Below are 21888 nucleotides of genomic sequence, written 5' to 3' on the forward strand. Positions count from 1 at the left end.
CCTCATTATCTATGAGAGCACTTGTTTGACAACTCCCTTTAAGCTGCACTGCTGCTGTATCTCCAGGACAGAAGACACACGTATATGGGTGGGCATTTGTTGAATTTTGCCCATTCTTCCATACAGACAATATAACTGGTAATTCTCAAAGGAACCAGGAGTCAGCACCAGCAAATCGACATAAACTCCAGTTGGAGGTTGGTCATTAACTCACCTGGAAATGAACTAAATAGACTGAGAAGGAGAGACAGAACACATCATTCAGCTTCCACCTGTTTTTTATAGTGCAATATTCATCAAAGCCTTAGACAGCTTTGGATAGGTATCTCTTCAGGCACCCCAGCTAAATCCAACCGCTACTGTGAACTGAACATCTCAGAAACTTAAAGACACAGCCTGGAAATCCCTTTGTATATTTTGTTTCCCATGGCATTTCATGAACAAAGGCTTCTGTATAACTGGGGGGGGGATGGGGGGGGACCCACCAAATATCCTAAATTAATGGCATTCTATTGTAATGCTACAGACTGAAAACTCCGTTTCTTTCTTTGAAACCTCTTCAAAACATCTCAGCCATTGCAGGCATTATAAAACGGAGCCTATCATATAGCCTAAGCTCTTTTTTTGCTCTGACTCTCCTATGCAAGTCTTTCTCTTCTGCAAAATTATTTTTTTCCTGTCTTTGCCATCACGACACTACATGAAGATTTTGAAAGTCCCACCATACTGCAGGTTCCTCATATGCCTTAACACTTCAGACAGAAGAGCACAATCCATGAGACATGGCCTTTCTCTTCTTCAGTTCTGAGGCAGCAATGGGTCTTTTCCTGATAGACTTAATGAACTCTAAAGATACATGCCTGAATTCTTCCACCCGGAAGTCCCAGCATATGGAAAGAGATTAAGACAGTTTACAAATTCGTAAAGATGTTATAAGAAATGAGTTAACATCCACAGAGTTCACGCATGGCTGATACCAGTTCCAGTTCTCTGGGAATCATGCCTCTACCATATTACCTCTGTTGTCCATGTCAGCCTATGTATTTCATAGTATTTTTTCCATTAAGGGTTCGACCCTCTCCATTTATCCTCCTGCTCCTTCTCTGGATGGGCTGTGTGCATTTGTTTCCCTCCTTTACAGGGACTGAGAACATCAGTCCTGCAAGCTAATTATCCTAATCAGATCCCTCCTTCTTGTTCAGTACCTCCACATGATGTACAAATCTTACGTGACACACTGGTTTTAGTATATCACTTGCTCCATGTGAATAAAATTGCTCACTACCAATTAAAATTACAGAAGTTTTCTCTCTCCATGTATAGCCATCAAACTTTATCTTAACCTGTGTCAAATGCATTCCATCCTCCTACCATGCATCCAGTGACTTCTCATAGCCACTGCTGCCAACCCTTACTCCTCCTCCTGGCTCTCCCCTGGGGGTTGAGCACACAACAGCAGAAGCTCCAAGGGATGCAGAACCGGGAAGCATGAACAGTCAACTCTGAAGCACTAGCCTCCTCCTATTCCTCTTCTCACCCTCTTCAGCAGGCAGGCTGTAGTTGCTCGTTTCCTCAACTCCATCAGTGCTACCACATTAGCCAGCACCCACGAAGACAGCAGCTCTGTCTGGAAGAGGCTGGACAGCGTGAGAAACAGATGGCAGCAGTTCTTAGCCTGCTGCATGAGGACCAGAAGCAGAAAAAACAGCTGGAGGGGCTCTCTAGGTGGTGTGAGGTCCAGGCATTCTGAATGCACAGCTCTCAGCTATGCCTATCACCGACTCTAAACCTTGTGACATTAATGAAATGCACCCTAAGACTTCTGTACACAATCACAGCCACAGATTTGGTGTGATCGCATCTGTTCATACAATTTTTGGATCATTTGGGAACAAGCTAGAAGTGCTAACAGAAACAAATAAACTCTGCAAGGCTCTGTCTCACGCACCACCTCATGCTCCACCCCCAAAACAAAGCAACAGACAGTAATAACTAATTAACATGAAAAACGACATATTGAATCCTGAAAATGAATTATGTTTCTGAGTTTGATTCCCTCCCATGGATGCCACTACACTTCAATCCAACGAGGAGCAAGGGAACTGCTGAGAAGGTTCTTCAGGAACCTTTATGATCTATATCCCACAATTGAATAATTTTTACAACTATGTACTCAAATTTGGTAACTACTTTCGGCAGCACACTTGTCTAAACTCTCAACAGTAATTTGATAAACCACATGCAAAAGTCAAAGAAAACGTACAACCTCATTTTTCAATTTCTTCAAAAATAATAAAGGAAAAAATTAAAAATTCTGTATGCATAAAGCCTTGATGAGTCCCAATGAATGGGGAAAGGTTGGAAGGAGAAGAAAAGGGATTTCCCATAGACATTCAATCTTATAAATTTGTGCTGGGATAGAGTTAATTTTCTTCACAGTAGCTGGTATGGGGCTGTGTTTTGGATTTGTGCTGGAAAGAGTGTTGATAACACAGGGATGTTTTCATTATTGCTGAGCAGTGCTTACACACAGTCAAGGCCTTTGCTGCTTCTCACCCCACCCCACCAGCGAAGAGGCTGGGGGTGCACAAGAAGCTGGGAGGGGACACAGCCGGGACAGCTGACCCCAACAGACCAAAGGGGTATCCCACACCATATGGCGTCATGCTCAGCATATAGAGCTGGGGGAAGAAGAAGGAAGGGGGGGACATTCGGAGTGATGGCGTTTGTCTTCCCAAGTAACCGTTACGCATGATGGAGCCCAGCTTTCCTGGAGATGGCTGAACACCTGCCTGCCGATGGGAAGCAGTGAATGAATTCCTCGTTTTGCTTTGCTTGTGTGCATGGCTTTTGCTTTCCCTATTAAACTGTTTTTATCTCAACCCACGAGTTTTCTCAGTTTTACCCTTCCGATTCTCTCCCTCATCCCACCGTGGGGCAGTGAGCGAGCGGCTGTGTGGGACTTAGTTGCCGGCTGGGGTTAAACCACAACAAAATTATAAATACACCTGGTGATGACAGCTGGATTATAATGGATAGTTTCTCATGCACCCTGTTTTGCCTGTATAGAATAATGTTTGCACATTAATCTGTTCAGCAGTGCAGAACAAATATTGTCATTTTTTTAGTTTATGAATTTAAAACAAATAAGTATTTACAAGATTTTTGCCTTCTAGTATTGAACAGCTTTACCCCTCTTAACTGTTAAATGGGGTTACATTTTTAAGTACTGCTACAAAAGCTGAACGGCACTTTTGTACATTTGGACTGCTGCCTCCGTAGTTTGGAATTTCCAATAAACAAGTTGCTCTGCTTTGATTTTCACTGCCAAGTTCACAATTCTCAAACAGAATACAGTCAACTTTACTTCATATTCAACTTTTTTTCTGGCTGCCTTTCTACTTATGGACTGTGCAAACATTTAGCAATTTCTTGGAAGAGCTAAAAAAATTTTAATATGACTCTTGATAATTATGTATTTTTTCTGGAAAAATTAATTTCATTTGATTAATGTCATTCCTCATTTTCAGACTAAATAAATTATAATTCCACAATGAAATTTAACGAAAAGATCTTCTTTGTGTCAAAATATTTTTCCCCCTGCATACAGCCTGATAAAAATATAGGAGAGAAAAAAGGCCTTTTTATTTCTCCCACTGTCTTCTTACACAAAAAGCCAACTCTGGACAATTCTTACATGTTTTATCTATAAATTATCTAGCTTAGCGTTAATAGCATTTCCACTGAAGCCCAAGGAATACCTCAGAAATAGTGTAACAAGACACAGTATGCCAACGTAAAGTTCACCATCACATTTACAGGACAACCATGTGATCAGGCCCAGTCAGCATGGGTTTATGAAAGGCAGGTCCTGCTTGACCAACCTGATCTCCTTCTATGACAAGCTGACCCGCTTAGTGGATGAGGGAAAGGCTGTGGATGTGGTCTACCTGGACTTCAGCAAGGCCTTTGACACTGTCTCCCACAGCATTCTCCTAGAGAAGCTGGCTGCTTATTGGCTTGGACAGGCATACTCTTCGCTGGGTAAAAAACTGGCTGGACGGCCGGGCCCAGAGAGTTGTGGTGAATGGAGTTACATCCAGTTGGCGGCCAGTCACAAGTGGTGTTCCCCAGGGCTCAGTACTGGGGCCGGTCTTGTTTAATATCTTTATGAACGGTCTGGACAAGGGGATCGAGTGTACCCTCAGTAACTTTGCAGATAACACCAAGTTGGGCAGGAGTGTTGATCTGCTCGAGGGTAGGAAGGCTCTGCAGAGGGACCTGGACAGGCTGGATCGATGGGCCCAGGCCAACTGTATGAGGTTCAACAAGGACAAGTGCCGGGTCCTGAACTTTGGCCACAACAACCCCATGCAGCGCTACAGGCTTGGGGCAGAGTGGCTGGAAAGCTGCCCAGCAGAGAAGGACCTGGGGGTGCTGGTTGACAGCCGGCTGAACATGAGCCGGCAGTGTGCCCAGGCGGCCAAGAAGGCCAATGGCATCCTGGCCTGGATCAGAACTAGTGTGGCCAGCAGGAGCAGGGAAGTGATTGTCCACCTGTACTCGGCACTGGTGAGGCCGCACCTCGAATCCTGTGTTCAGTTTTGAGCCCCTCACTACAAGAAGGACATTGAGGTGCTGGAGCGTGTCCAGAGAAGGGCAACGAAGCTGGTGAGGGGTCTGGAGAACAAGTCTGATGAGGAGCGGCTGAGGGAACTGGGGTTGTTTAGCCTGGAGAAAAGAGGCTGAGGGGAGACCTCATCGTGCTCTACAACTCCCTGAAAGGAGGTTGTAGCGAGGTGGGTGTCGGTCTCTTCTCCCAAGTAACAAGCGACAGAAGGAGAGGAAACGGCCTCAAGTTGCACCAGACGTGGTTTAGATTGGGTATTAGGAAAAATGTCTTCCCCAAAAGGGTTGTCAAGCACTGGAACAGGCTGCCCAGGGAAGTGGTTGAGTCACCATCCCTGGCGGTATTGAAAAGATGTGTAGATGTGGCACTTAGGGACGTGGTTTAGTGGTGGGCTTGGCAGTGTTGGGTTAACAGTTGGAGCTGATGATCTTAAGGGTCTTTTCCAACCTAAACGATTCTATGATTCTAAGATTCTGTCATCACATAGATGCACTTTCACGCAGTTCCCTTCTTGCTAATCACGGCTACATCCTCTCACCACTTATCTTGCTGCTTCTCATCTGGTTCTCTCTAGCCTTTGAGGCAGTTTAATTGATAAAAGATCAGAGGGAATATCTGAAGAAAAAAGTGGAACTTTTTCTGCCACAGCAGTGAGCTAAACTGGCTCAACATAAGATGTATCAGCCACAGATATTGCTAATAATGTTCACAACAGAGATCATTATGCCTGTAATCGTCCCAGTATTTTGCATTGCATGATACAATTAGTTACCCTTTAAAAAAAAATATATAATTTGATTTTTCCATAATTCACACCATTCACTGGGTAACTACAAGGATGGAGATTCCACAAACTCTCTGGGCAACCTGATCATTAAAACACAGAAAATTAAGTAGTCTTCACTGAAAAAAAAAAAAATTCAACAGAGAGAATTTGGAAGGGTTGCACATATTCCATATCTAACACTTCTGGAAATTGCATTACACTCTTCTGTAGAAAAGAATGAGAAGGAGTACATAGAAAGTATAAAGGATACTTATTCAGAAAAGCTAATATATTTAGCCTTACTTCTCCGTGTCTTAAAGGTGTAATAGCTCCTCTTGCTACTGCCATTCGGAACAACGTTTCTGTGGCCTGCATCAACAAAACACACACACAAATCAGTTATTTAAAAAACAGACAACCCAGCTCATTAAGACTTCTTTCAGCTTTTATAACATTTTTTAAAGTGTCAGCTACCTTTAGCACCCATTTTACAACTGAATCGCTTCAGTAAGTTAGTTAGAACAGTCTGCATAGGTTAGGCAAAAGATTTTTGCAAGGCGAGAGGTCTATCAAGGATTTTGGTCTCAGCTGAAGTAGCCACCTTAACAGTTTGTGGTACTTCCTGAGACACTGCAGCAGATACACAAGACTCTTCATTCAGGCCAGAGATGCTCAGCCCCATATAATGGTCTTCCACAGGTTGTCAGGTAAAAGTGGGATACTAAGGGAAAAAATAGCTATATGGTATTTTACAACTCATGAAACTAGTTTTTTAAATTGCTGTTTAATATTATACACTTAAGTTAACAAACAAGTATCAGAAAACAAGAGTATGATGCAACTCTTTTCCTAAAAGCACCTGAGCCCCTCTTAATAACGGTGGCATTACAAAACACAACATCATCATGTGCAAATGACAGGGAACACAACTTTGGGGAAATCTTTAATTAGGTTAATCTTTAGTTAGGTTGCATACCTTTCTGTGCTAGTTGTCCCATCCTTTCTTTAATCCAGTGAGACAATTAGCACATACTTCTGACACAAGCATAGATTACTCACTCTTAATTCAGGCTATAATACCAAAAAAGCATAGGTTCTGTATCACATTTCTTTCTACAAGCTGGTTGCAAAAAGGCATGAAAAAATTCACTGGTTACATAAAAACATGGATTTGCACATCAGTGTACACAAGAACAGATTTGTTTTAAAGACTAGTTTCCATAGCAAGTAGTGAAGTCGGTTTCAATTTCAACTGCAATTAAACATGTTTTTAATATCTGGTTCTAATAAAAAAATATTCTAACATTTAAGGGTCTATGTTAAAAAGTAATTAGCAGGCTGTTTGAAAAAATGTTTAGAAAGTTTATAAATAAAAGTAGTTTGCAGTAGCTGATTATCTTTCTAAATAGCGATTTAAAAAATAAGCAGCTCAATGCTTACATGACTGCAAGACTTGCTGGGTTCATGCTACGCTACCTTAAGATAGCTGTATCTCAACACATGTAATATCAAAGATATCTCTTGAGATTAATTCTTCAGTCTTCCTAGACACAGATTAAGTGGGGCTTACCCTTTTCTAAATAATTGCCTGCAGGTAAGAATTTTATAAAAGAGCTTTTAATTACCTTATGTTTCCCCCCCATCTGTAAATGAATGTGTGAGCTCCAGAACCTCGGACTGCAAAATGTATTACTTCATTTACACCCGCAACGGTGCAGGGCAATGCCCAAGTGCGATTCTTCTTCTCAAACCTTTCTTCTTTGAGAGATGAAGCGAACCTCATACGATCTTTTGTATTTCCCAAAATTGGTTTCTTTCACCAACATTTTTAAGGATGTTTCAACCGAATTGAGCATTCCGTCAATACAGCTAAGCTGCTTTTGTTTCTTTTGAAAACCACTGGTGTGTGTGACTTTCTTTTCACATCTACTAGTAAAAGATCTCTCTTAATACACTTGTACTCACATCGTTAATGCCACATGTCAAAACCATTCAGAAACAAGGAAAAAAATCACAGCAACAGCAAATCTAGCACCATAGATGTCCTCCCATGGGCACGACTCTTCATGTACCAAATATCACTAAGAAGATTAGCACTACAATCACAGCTTCCTACCCAAACAGCGGGGGGGGGGGGGGGGGGGGGGATGAGGCCACCTATAGCCATTCGTGCACTGACAATGACAAGGCTGGAGATAAAGTTACTGGGTTTTTAGGTATGCAAAATCCAAGACGATGTTTAAAAAGTTCATCTTTCAAAAGAGTAATCAGACCCAAGCTTACTGTTGATGTAATGTTTAAGGTTAAGGAGGTGGGCATTAGCAGAAAACATTTCAAGTTTGTATCCTTTCTACAAAGTAAACTAAGTGTGAACAATATGTTGAGATTCTAATAAAACAATGTCTTGCATGGAAGAAGAACAAGATGAAACCATTCAGACATTTCTTTAACACCTTCACAAAACTATAACATCACACAGACTAACGATAAAAGTGATCAGGCTAGGAAAATTTGGCCAGTCTCAAAATCTGAATTTATCTGTAACACTTCTGTTTTGGACAAACTCCTGCACTGTCTTCAATTTCCATCTTTTTCCTTTCTGCCTTGCAAATGCAGGCACAAATAGAATCGTTTGGCAGAGACCACCTGGGTCATCTGGTCCTACCCAGGGCCTCTTGGAGCAGGCTGCCCAGGGCTTGTTCAGGCACATTTTCAGCATCTCTAAGGATGGAGGTCCCACAAGCTCTCTGATCAACCTGTTCCAGTATTTCACAACAACGTTTTCAGTGACAAGTCCACAAAAAAATGCAATTTACAGATGACCTGTAAATTCCCTGTGCCTCCCAAAGAAGCACAGCCCAGCTCCCCAAAATCTCCGTAAGTGGTGGAAACGCTTCGTGCCAGCCAAGTGGAAGGCCATCCTTCCTTCTGTGGTTTCTAGCTGTGACAAGCCAAGCCACACTGAAATCCTGAAACACAGAGCATCCTGCTGGCATTCAAGCTCCACAGGTTGAATATGGAGGAACAAGCATGGGGGGTGGAGAAATTTAAAATATAAATTTACCAAAAAAGTCTATTTTTTTGAAATGTTAAAGAACTCCATCATACTTAATGCTCCATAAAGAATAGGGGAAAAAAGCTGCATGAATGAAGAATCCCACAACAGTAATGAAAAAAGAACAATATGCTCACACACCTCGTATACTTTCTGAAATTCTGTATGTGATAATATCTTGCTGATATTAAAAGGATCCCTACAAGACATCAAATCTGCTTTGACTAAAAATCCAGTTTATGGAACACATCTTCCCTGGTATACATTTGGTTTTTAATTTCAATCTACCAAAGTTATTAGTACAATAATAGCCAATATTCATGCTGCATAATATTCTCATACAACTTGTTTCAATATTGATGAAGTTTAAATCCATTGAACACAAATGTCACAACTTGAAATATTTTTTTTTTAAAAGTATTAAGTATATTGAAATAGGAAGTTTGTTTATTTAATTGGATTAAATCTGATAAAAACATACAGAGTACTGCTCTGTCACAAATTAATCTATCTTTCAATACAGGCTACCTAATAAAATAATTTCTTGGACTTCTTCAGCAATAGATTTCTATTGGAAAAGTTTAGCATACTTTTAGGCATCAGGTCAAAACTTTCATTCTGCCCCACAGAGCAGTTTTCACGGCTCTTTTAGTTCACAATTCACAGTATCCTTGAGCAGAGACACCCACAGTTACATGCCATTTAGAATAAGTTTAATTACCTGGTTGTAATGTCAGCCCTTTTCAACCCTTAAAATACCTTCTAAAATTCTTGCATATATTTCTATTAGACGTTTATCCACTGAATGCCAAGTTTTTACATACAATTACATTCATTGCTTCCTAATTTAAAAATACAGCATAAATTACGTCAATTTTTAAATGCTGAAAATATCAAAATAGTCTTGTATTTTATGTTAGGATGTGTAACTGTGACTATGAAATACAACTGATTGGAAATATTTATCATTGTGTCAGGATAACCGATTAAAAAGGAAAAACTGTCCATTTAAGTAATAATAAGTGTTCCCAAAGAAACCGCCGACTAAGAATTTAGATCATTTTTTAACTGCTTCTGCCTCTGTTAGCATTAAATATTTCATTATAATCAGATTTTTTATGAAGCTGTAAAAATTTAAGATTTATCTGCATTCAATTCACTGTGAATAAGCCTTAAATAAGAATCGTTACAGGCTTAGGCAATTACTTCTATTCAGAAATGCGAGTCAGAGGTCCATAAGAAAGCAAATTATCAACAGATGGTTTTAGTGATCTCAGTGTGAAATAAATGTGTTGCCAAGCTGATAGTTATTGAATCCTAAAATTGTTCTTCATTGTAAGGAATGTATACTGTGTTACATTATAAGTGAGGTGAAATGGCAGCCTCATGTATCTTACCACTCTGTGACGCCGTGCAAGCTCTAATGTCATCTCCAGACAAAGATGACCAACTGTTCTCCCTCCAAGAAAGCAGTCGCTTCTGTTCAAATTCCTTGCAATTGTTTTTTTTTTAAAAAAAAAAAAAAAAAAAAGAGAGAAACCACTTGTATGAACCAGAACTAAAGTGGAAAATAATTGTGCATTATTGATGGAAATTGTAGGAAAAACAGCAAGAAAAGCAGTACTTTAGATTCCAGATGTTTTGAATTTTCTAGGTATTCACAAAAATAAAATGGTCTTATAATAAAAGAGTTACTGTTTTACCAAAGTTAAAACTCCAAATTCAAGCAGTGGAGGGGATTGCTAATGCAAATTAATTAATTTAGAAACGCATGCTTTTTAATCACCTGACAAGTTTTGGCATCTACTTCTAAACGAGCATTTAAAAAAAAAAAAAAATTATCTTTAAAGATATGTCCTGAAAGGCACAGATCTTTGGAAGTCATTCACAGCAATTTACAGATTTAATTAAAATGAAAATGGTGCAATTCGTTATAGGAATAAAAATGGATGGAATACCACAAAAGACTTTTTTTCACTCCTATTAAGTTTGCTGATCTTGGCTACAATAGCTGGCTGACAGCTCTGGCCTGTAAAATTTGTGTTTCTTCACGAAAAGCAAATTACATTAAGAAAAGGTTCTTGACAGTCTATCTGAAATCACCAATAACATTTCTCAACTTGATTACATATTGCAAATGAACTCTTGTTATAGCCCTTGTTAGCTAACCATCACACAGCTTTTGAAAACAAGCACGAGTGCTGTAAAATAGAGATTCAGTGAGATTCAGAAGCAATAATGAATAGGAAAATGTACAAGAAGTTTCTGAAATCAAATTTTTTCCCTAATTTCTGTCCACAAAATTTCAAGTGAAAGGCAACCCTCTCCATCTAAACCTTACTCCAGATGACAGATTTAACTTAACTGATGAGCTTATTTATTGTTACAGCTTTTGATGAAATTACTGCAATACCAATATAGAATTTACTGTCATTCTATATATTTTATGGATTTAAAATATATTTAAAATCTGTTAAAATCAGCACTGAAGCTGAACTGGTGCTTTTAAAGAGACATGTATTTAAATTCTTACTTTCTGGAAAACCATAAAAAATTTCATTCATTCCATTTTACAGGTGTGAATTCCATGTACCTCTGTCTTTTACTTTTTTAAAGGAGTCTGAATGTCTCTGCCTTCATTACTGAACCATTTGAACCTTACTTGTAGAATTAGATCAGTATATACTTGACACCTGTGAGACACAAGCTCTTTCCGTTCAGTTATTAGCAGATCAAATCACTTCTTACCTTTACCTTCTATAAAAGCAACTTAACTATGAAGTCAGTAAAGACTAAACAACTTAAATGCCACCATAAAGCATATTTTACAGAGCTCATGATAGCCTTGCACCCGTTTTCTGAAACTTCTGTTATTTTTTTCCATTTTCAGCTTTCAGAATGTGAACACCCAGAGAAAATATTGCACTGAACACCCACCTTTGCATTCCGTAACATTTGATCTCCCTTTCCTCTGGTTACTTATACAGTATTTGTCCACATATATTAGAAGGATAATACAATTCTATTATATAATCACGTTTTACTGCCTGCCCCAAATGAAAATAAAGATGCACATAGAATCATAAGGAACAGAAGGAACAGAAGGACACATAACTGCAATATTCACAAGCCCCAGCAATCACCAGCTTGCAGGACTATCTTGTGGAAGCTCTGGATGCACAAGAGAAAGGCCAAATCTGCTCTGATTTACAGGGGCGGAGGGAACACTAGCTTGAAGATTAGAGGGTAGAAAGCAAATAAAGCACATACATGGCCTTGTATCTTATACAACAAAACTACTAAATGAAAAAGGTTCTCCTTTCTCAAATAACAAATGTACGTTGATTCCCTAACTAGACGTTTGGGGTTTTGTAAAACTCATCACTAATATAGCATAAATAAACCAGTATTAAAAGTAACAAGATTAATAGCATGGGTAGCTCTTTTTGAGTTACACTTTGCTCCTTCCTTACGAGTATCTGCAGATTTGTCATGTAAACATAGGTTCAACTTTACACATAGGTATTTGATCAGTTCAGTGCAATTTCTATTACACTAACAAATTCCATTTGCCCGTTGAACTAAATCTGCACTTTCAGGGTTAATGAACTCTCTTACGAATTAATTTACCTCTACTCTACTACCTAACTAAACTACTCTGATCTTCATAACACCCAAAAGATAATACACATCATGGTGACAGACTTTGCATTTAGCCTTTGCTATGTCTCCGCTGCAAGCACACCCCCTTGCTGCAGACCGGCTCACCAACCTCAGCCTCTCCTTAAAACAGCTTTAAAACTTACAGCTGCAGAACACACACACAACAAATGAACCAAGCACAAAAATAATCAAGTATTGTGCACTGCCAAGAGAATGAAATAAAGGCATTAGTATTTATTTAACTTAATATGAACCCAGTAGTCTGCAGTTGTGGTATTTGTAACTTTTTCCAAGATGATAATTTTTTTTCTTTTCCTGACTTCTTCTCTACCTGTTCTTCTCCCTTTCCTTCCTTCCACCCCCCTCCCAAAAAATGCTTGGTATTTAATTGGGATTCCTGGTCCCAGCCTGTAACTGACTTTCACCTTTTTCTCGTTTTCTCTGCAACAAAGGAGTGAACAGCTCAACACTGCAATTAACTAAATATCAGGAAGCCAGAAGGAAGAAAAAAAAAAAAACTGGCAGTATAACACTCATGAACTGAATTACCCACAAACCAGGCCAGCAGCCAGCATGGGAAACTGGAGAAATAGGCCATTTAATCTCCTCTGCCTTGACAGAAATGCCAGAGAAAGGAGGTCCAAGCGAGGCTGCCTTGCCACCAGCACCAAGCAGAGGTTTCTGCATCTGAGAAGCAAACTACTGAAGCCAGCTAAAACCTTCCTCCTTTTCCAATCGCACAGCAGAAGGACAGAAAACAGCTGCAAGCCAGCCTGCAGAAAGCACATGACAACTGTCAAAAATGGTTTTGATTAGTAATGCTGCCAGATAGAATAAAAGATAAGAGCTGAAAGACCACTCTGGCCAGCCCAGGAATATACGAGCACACTTGCACGTAGTCAGTGCTCCCCCAGGACTCGGGGGCAGTGAACTCTTCAGATTTCCAGCTCCAAAATGCTGAGAAGGAGCACATGCACCCATCCATCCATCCCGTACCGTCCCTGCAATGGGAAGACTTCCCACCTCCCTCCACCCCCTTTGGAACTGATCCATGGGGGACATTTCTGCTGCCTGGCCAGGCGCCGCTGGAACAACAATGTGCAGAAACAACAGGTCTGCCCAGGCTTGATGCAGCCACCAAGTGTCAGGACAACAGGGCAACACTGCCCTGAGCCCACAGCTATACCCAACTCCAACACTATATAGAATCATAGAATGGTTTGGGTTGGAAGGGACCTCTAAAGGTCATCCAGTCCAACCCCCCTGCCACAGGCAGGGACATCTTCAATTAGATCAGGTTGCTCGAAGCCTCATCCAACCTAACCTTGAATGTTTCCAGGGATGGGGCATCCACAAGTTCTCTGGTCAACCTGTGCCAGTGTTTCACCACCCTCAGCATAAAAAATGTCTTCCTTATATCTAGTCTGAACCTACCTTCTTTTAGTTTAAAACCATTACCCCTTGTCCTATCACTACATGCCCTTGTAAAAAGTCCTTCTCCAGCTTTCTCCTAGGCCTCCTTCAGGTACTAGAAGGCTGCTATAAGGTCTCCCTGGTGCCTTCTCTTCTCCAGGCTGAACAACCCCAACTGTCTCAGCCTGTCTTCACAGGAGAGGTGCTCCAGCCCTCTGATCATTTTCGTGGCCCTCCTCTGGACCTGCTCCAAAAGGTCCGTGTCTTTCTTCTGCTGAGGGCTCCAGAGCTGGACACAGTACTGCAGGTGGGGTCTCACCAGAGCAGAGGAGAGGGGCAGAATCCCCTCCCTCGACCTGCTGGCCACGCTGCTTTGGATGCAGCCCAGGATACACTTGGCCTTCTGGGCTGCGAGCACACATTGCTGGCTCATGTCCAGCTTTTCATCCACCAGTACCCCCAAGTCCTTCTCGGCAGGGCTGCTCTCAATCCCTTCATCCCCCAGCCTGTATTGATACCGGGGGTTGCCCCGACCCAGGTGCAGGACCTTGCACTTGGCCTTGTTGAACTACTTAACTACATCTCTGCCTGCCCTCTGGCACTTGCTGTGATTTTCTAGCGCCTGGCACTGCTGATCTGAAGAGCACTGGTGAAGATCACCATGAAAGAAAGCCGACAGATGAAAAGGAACAGTGTGTGATATGGCAATGAGCACCAGGATGTTCCTGTAGAATTTGTTCCCAAGCTATCATAAATAAGTGAAGTCAAACTCTTCTGTGATACAAGTAAAAACATACTGAGGTGAGCTTTCACAGTCCACCCGCAGTTCCTCAGTGAGTATTGGGATAACTGAGAGCAAAATCCAAAGACCTCTGATTCCTATTCTCTGCTCTAACCCCTGGAAAATGGCAGAGATTTAAACACTCAATGACACCAGCAAGCTATTCCAGCAGCCCTGGGTCTTGTAACACAGACATTTTTAAGTTTCACTACGACCACTAAATTAATGAGAGCTTTATTTCATATTACCAAGCATCTGTCCGGGAATTCCAGGCTAATTTAAATACAGTCATTTACAATTCCTTTATCTGCCTTCATTGACCAGAATTTCTTCTTAGCATGAACTCTGAGTGGGTTCAATTCAGTGCATTCCCTACAAGCTTTACAAGATTTATGTTTAATGTGTTTCACAACCATGGCCCTTTTTCTTTAGGGGATTACTTCACCTTTCGTGTTTCCCACTGGTAGCAATTTTAAGTAGTAGCTCTCAATATTTGCAAATGGAACAAAAATGTCTTTGTCTCTATTGTTTTGTTTCCACATATTGTAATTTACCGATGGAGTTACGAGTTAAACTAATACAAACCTAATCTAAAAAACATTTTCAAACTAGTGATTTATCATCACTATGCTGTAGTCTGTAATATTTATTGTTTACATCTACTTTGGATGAGACACTCAACTCACTTACCGACCTTATTGTTTAAACATGTGTATGTCACACAATCTTTCAAAACTAATTAGAAGCAGAAGACACAGGTTAACGCTATTTCATTTTTGGTGCAGCTTATAAAAGTGCCTCCCTCATCTGTCTAGAGAAGTTTCTCTGATGTTGGACAACAGCTAACTTGTTTGTGATGAAGGGTATGTGTATTCTGGAGATGACCTAACAAAAAATGAATTGGTGTGATTTATTTATCACATGCTGTTGTCTATTTAAAAAAAAAAAAACAAACTCAAAAGCTGATTGTAACTGATTAAAACCACTTAAAATATTCAGCAAGAAATTTCAGAAAGTCAATTTTGGTATGGATTATATGGGGAATGGTAACGAACTACTAACATAACGCAGTATTCTGCATTATTAAAAAAAATCCTTATTTTTCTTTTAAGGAGAGCTAAAAATTTCAGGGCTTAGAACAATATTTTGAGAGCTGGCAGAAGCGCTGGTCAACCTCTTCCTGTTCTTGAGAATACTGTTCTTATTTTGCCCAAGAGTAACTAACAGAAATCTCCACTTACAGGCTGCATAATGCTCAACAGAGTTTGCAAGTGAAGCCGTTTCAGATAAACTGAACGAGCAAGATTTCTTCTTCCCAAGCATCTTTCTTCAAAATTGGCATGACAACAGTACCTCCAGGGTCTGAGAATAGCCTTCTCTGCCAAGTAGTGCAGGGCCCATAGCAAAGCACACTTGCATACTGTTTTCTCTTTTCAAGAAAGGCAGGAAGCTTTTATCATAAGACCAATCTCAGAAGGAAGCCACACTTCTCCTTTACATACACTATCAGAAGGGCCACGTCTATTCTGAACGCTAGGACTGTTGACAGAAGCTGCAGTGCAATTGTACTCCAGAAGCCCTGCTTTTTAATAATCAAGGTTTTGACGTAACACTACCCACAATCATGAAAACGTTATGCAAACATACAACAGCAAAAAGTAGTAAAGTCTGTCAAATCTGCTCAAACAAAAGTTATGAGAACTCACCACCTCTAATTTTGTGGCTAAAGAATTCTGTATTTCCAAAACTGCAGAATTCACCCACGTATAGTAACTAAGTTTGAAACACTTCACTTCTGTCTCTCTGTCATGCCAGGAGCTGGATACTCCTCCTTCCTGCTCTTGAACGCTTTCCACGAAGGGAAGCTAACTGGACTGACCCTCCCAACTGATGAACTACTGTAGCTAGCCCAGCAGCAGAACTGGAGGACAAATACCAAATGTCAAGGCAGAAGAAAGTACCTCTAGCAAGCTAAATTAGTAAAATGCTCTTAAAAAACAAGGCATCAGCCAGACTCAGACTCAACCCCCCTGAGAAGAAGTTGGCTACAATCTCCATGTCCTGAAACACACTAGATCCAAAGAGGTTTTCAGTCAGGCGTGCTCAACAATATTGCAATCGCCAAAATTACTGTCGTGAATTGACTTCAACACTATGAAAAATCCCTGCCTGGTGTATAACGACCTGGTAATTATTGCCAACTAGCAATCCTAACAATAACTGGGCATGTTTTTATGTAGGGAAAAAAGTTTAGCCTACTCTAATGCAAAAAATATGAGCCTTGATTTCTACTATCACATATGAATGGTCTCACGGCATATTAGCCTTTCATCAAAATTTGGATGGTTGCTACAGACAATGGTAAAAAGAAGGAAATAAAGCTACGTGGTGATCAACACCAGGTCTGTAAAACCCGTGCTTCACTTTCTCTAAAATTTGGAAGGTAAATCACGAGCAAAGCAGGAAGAACCATAATGAGATTATTGATAAAACAAATAAAGTTCACGCAGAAGAGCTGGATTCTAGCTTTTGTTCTTCTTACCTGATATCAGGCAAGACAACTGAAATACAGAGGATTTTTCTGTAAACGAGCACACTGTGGTCTTCTTTTCCAAGGTTGGGAAATCAAGAGGTCCTAAAAATCTACTCCTGATGGTGCTACCATGGCAATTCCTCCTCCAAAAGAGGAATAATGCTTTTCACTTACCTCCCAAAGTCACAAAGAATATTGAATTAGTTATTGCCATCCATTGCCTTGAGAACGTACAGACCAACTAAAATTCCAATATGCTAAAAAAATGTAAGCCGACAAATTTGGAAAGAGCGAGGGTCAAATGTCTCAGCTTTCTAACACTGAATCACACTAAGTTATCAAATACTTTTCAAACACCATCAGAATAAATAATTCTAGGCAACTACTTCTCATGCCTGAAATGGCTACCGTATTTTACCACTCTACAGTTGATTGATGAGGATAAATTTTAACAATCTGTGAAGTATTTACAGACTACAACTGATGAGCATCAGAGAAAAAATTGTATTTTAATGAACTTTTGAACACACACCAATTGTTATGGTTAAAACAAAATGTTGAGTAGCTGCTAATCCAGAAGACATCTTCAATCATTTATTGGGAAGGAGCAAGGTTCCCGAGGAAAAGACATTATGTGATCGCACAGTTAAAGACCATTTTTATGCAATTGTAGAGACTGAAATTAAACAAGCACCTCATTAGTGCAACAACTGATCTCCATAGGTTATGATATTCTGTAAGAAGAGTTTAAACTTTAATATAATTTAGAAAAAAATGTGATGCTCACTTTGTAGTGAAAACAATCGAGAAAGATTTGGCCTGTTTTTAACAATAACCTTCCCACACATATAAATGAACCATATGACTGTAAGGTAATATTTTGCACTCCAAATTTAATTCCTCTCACGATGACATGGAGAACCTTATTATGCAGCATTGTTATTCAGAAGTGTATTATTCTCAATTCTTATTATACTGAAAGATATGTCACCTTAAGGCTGAAGCATCGTGTTAGTAACAAAAACATGAAATCTGTAAGAGTAGCTATCCCTGAAGCTAGGTTTAGAAATCTAGAGGAAATAAAAAACTACAATAAAACTTAAAAGAAATACAACTACTTAAAATACAGAAAAACTGTGTTAAGCACAGGTCTGCACCGGTGCCACCTTTTAAATAAGAACCTAAATTTAACTACAAATGTGGTCACTAGAGTAACATTTAATCTTAAATTTCCTTCTTATTTTCCAGTGACAATGATATCAAAGATTCAGTATCCTCCAGTAAAAGACAATAAATCCCTTAAAGCGCAAAACACACCAACGTTACCAAAAAAAAAAAACAAAACAAAAAAACACCCAAGGCCTGTTTAAGAAAAAAGCTTTTTGCACATTAAAGTTAACAGAAATTTTACAATGTACTTAAATAGAAGAAATGTTAGCCCAAAACATGGCACTTTAATTTTCTTAGTATGATATGTATGAGATTTTTTAATCTGGAAAAAAATGCTTCTCTGGAATTAGTGTATTATTCATGATTAATTTACACTATTAATCTAAATTTTTGTTACACTGTGCAATACACAATTCCTGTACACACGGACAACACCATTAAATTCTCATTTAAAAAAGCCTTGAAAAACACTTATTTGGAAAACCTTTCCATTCACATTTCATTTTTGCAGCACAAGACCAGAACTAATTTAATTACTACAAGAATTAGCAGGCGAGTGTCTGGCGGTACATTAAATGTAGGTTTATATATTCTGTCATAATAGTTTACTCTGTTCATAAAATGTATTGTTTATGAAAGCAGGAAATTTGCATGTCCCAATGCACAACATATGACATTCACACAGAGCAAAGACAACGCAAGAGATTTTTAAGCCTGCAGTTGAGTTTGCACATTTCTTAGGATAACAGGAAGCATCACCAGTAAATCACCTGCTAGATTTACCAAATCCAGAAACCACAGCATAGTCCTAAGCTACTCCAAGCTATGTAGAGCTGTATCACAATATTGGGAAAGCAGGGAAAGCAATGAGGAGATAGCTTAAACTTCAATTTAAATTTAAGCTGAAATTCTTGCTCCTCACCTTAGGGGCAGACAAACCACATAATCCCTTCACCAGACCACTTTATTCACCCTACATTGACCCATTCTCTTTATGTTAAACATGTAAGGAAGCTAAAAAAACTATATGGATTTTAAGATTCACAACAAACGCTTCAACCAAGTACAAAATAACAAGAAAAAGGATTTTTGACCAGGAACAAAATGTACAGTTATTCCTGGCAAGGTTTAAAGGTAACAAATACATCTGGTAAGTCTGTTATATAAACTGCACTGGATTGCATGGATAAGCACGTTGGTTTGACTATCATGTACGTTAGCACAGCCAAATAATAGCTCATACCTCTGGGGAAAAAGTACATAATGACACAGAAGAAGGAACTGTGTAAGGAATGTGGCAATGCTAAAAACAATTTAGAGACTGTGGCAGACAATCAAATGAGTCTAAAACATGCTGTGTTGCCCATCAAATGAGCAAATTAATCCTGATAAGTGAAGAAACATCAAATGGGCTCGTAAATCAGACTGTTATAATGTCTCATCTGGGCTCACACTTCAGAAAGCTTATATAACATGGCTGAAGAAATGGTGCTGAAGCTGCTAAAACTGATGGGTTTCATTGGCATTTAAAGGAGTTGCATAATCAAAACATCAGAAAAATTGTTAGCACGAATTGTCAACAGTAAGATGCTCCCCAGATGTAGCTGTGTTACAGGCTTTACATTAACACAAGTATCTATATGGGACAACTGTCTGATAGCAGTCACCTTTACCCAGTAAAAAGAGGGAAGGATCAATCAACATTTTACAAAAGCCTCCAGATAAGAGCTTTAACTAGTGAGGTGTGTTTTTGTTGTTTCAAAGACAGATCTTATCAAAGGAAGCAGCAGATGCTCATCTGTGTTAAGTCCTGGTTTAAAGGCCCAGTAGCTGTTTAAAAAATAAGTTATCAACCAGAAGTCTCCAACAAAGGCTACTGGGAAAGGCTTGTCATCAAGCTGGGAGAGGTCAGTCATCAAACCAGCCATCAAATTATAATGGCTACTACAAGCTGCAAGTAAATCCTATTCCAAAATTGATCCATTTTCACTGAGCGTGAAAAAGACCCTTCAGCCCTTCTTCCCCCCTAGAAAAAGGAGGTGGTATTTTATGTTTTAATTATTCTGACTCCTACCTTCAGACGGTCTTTCTCAATTTCTCCCTATGCACCAAGCTTTCACTTCCACAACATACTACAGATGGGAGGCACAGCAGCACATGATTGTAAACAGCCAGACCGCATTACAGCTTCCAAAATGCAAGTGCCACAGAAACATGGAGACATGAATTGGAATTAGGCTTCAGAAGTTGCTGGAGTCTCTCTGGCTGGCACCCATGGAGCCAGAAACACAGGATGAATGGATCCCTCAGTGTTTTATAGTGATTAGGTACATTTCTGAAACTGGTGCTTCGATTGCTTCGTCTGCACTAATTGAGCACAATGCAAAACACTGCTCTGAAATGCCAAATGGCAAATTTAACAACCTTATAAAGGAGCCAGGAATACAGATTCCTTTCTTTTTTCCTTATTAAAGAAAAAAAGCACTGGCCTAACTTGTCGCTACGCAAGAGAGCTGGAAAGTGTCCAAAATTGCTCCGTAAGTGTTGTTTTATTAGCCTCAGACTGTTAATAAATATATTGTAAACGAACTTATACTTGCTTGGGTGGATATAAAGAAACAATTGTATCGCTGCTCTTACAATGTTTACAATTTACTCTAGTTCTTCACTTTTTTATCCTAGTTACACTGTTTTCTACACTAGTTTACCGTAGCAACTGACATTTATTTGGTCCATAAATTACCCTAATGCAGTTTAGTGCTCTTCCATAAATTTTACAAACACAAGACTTGTATTAATTAAAGCCATGCCTACACAAATCTAACATTTCCTTTAACGTTTTTACTTCTTGCTAATTCTGGAAAGCATATAGACGGACAAAGACTTTCTCTTCCCTTTCACCAGGTGTGTTTTTAAAGTTTATATATACATATAAATGCATTTTTTTTGTGTGTGTCTCTTATTACCAGTGTGCCACAGCTGATAACACACAATCCTTGACAGGAAAAAGACTGTCTTCCAGGAATTTGGCAAACCAAGCTAGAAATTAGATCCCTTCATTAAGAGAAACTTAATTAATTCTTAGCAATTTCCACTTTTGACTTTACCATTGCAAGACTTTTATTACTTAATTTACTTGTTCGAAACAGCTTTAGCTATTTCTAACTCTAGATGTTAAAAGTCTTTAAGGAGTAAAACTTGACATCCGTAATAAAAGTTCAGGAAATTTGAAAAAAAGGGCTTGTTTCTTACAGGAGCAGAAAAGGTTTGAGGTACATATTGATAGATAGGGAAAGTAAACACTAAGGTAACTTTGGTTTTATAACTTTTTCATGCCCAAGTTTAGTTTTAAAAGGGAAAAATAAAGCTATTGTTATACAATAGTGCAATGTCAACATTCAGTGAATATATTGAAAAAATATTCAATAAATATAGCAATAGCAGTAGACTACACAATATAGGAAGATATATATGATATATATGACAATGCTATTTAGCCACACTTATCTCTTATTTGCAAATATTTTAAAATCTGAAAATACTTTGTACAGAAAATGCATCGTACCAATTCATAAGAAGAAGAACTTGAGGTGCTGTGCACCCTGCCCTGGACTCACCTGCCTCCCTCGTAGAAAGCCCCTTGGCTCCCAGCACTCATAACCTAAGGTGAGCAACACAAATAACCCCATCACTAACCCATATCCAAGATCTCGCTGAACACCTTACAACCACAAAACAACTTAGACAGACTGTCCTGTGTAAGGCAGCTATCCGCTGCGTTGGAAGTAGAGGATGAAACTCCAGGTTTTGTGTTTTAGCCTGCTCTGGTCACCCACTCGCCACGACAGCAGGGACAGGTCTGCACGTCTGCAGCCTC

General features: G+C 39.4%; 1 protein-coding gene across 1 annotated transcript in view; it reads right to left on the reverse strand.

Moving 5' to 3' along the window:
- The window catches only part of TMEM135 (transmembrane protein 135), a 195682-nt gene that overhangs the window by 111262 nt on the left and 62532 nt on the right, over positions 1–21888 (reverse strand). The window contains exon 5 of the mRNA XM_076328343.1: positions 5700–5765. Coding sequence (XP_076184458.1) covers positions 5700–5765 — 66 coding nt within the window. The remainder of the gene's footprint in view (positions 1–5699; positions 5766–21888) is intronic.

Source organism: Aptenodytes patagonicus, chromosome 1, assembly GCF_965638725.1.
Source record: "Aptenodytes patagonicus chromosome 1, bAptPat1.pri.cur, whole genome shotgun sequence".
Taxonomy (NCBI): Eukaryota; Metazoa; Chordata; class Aves; order Sphenisciformes; family Spheniscidae; genus Aptenodytes; species Aptenodytes patagonicus.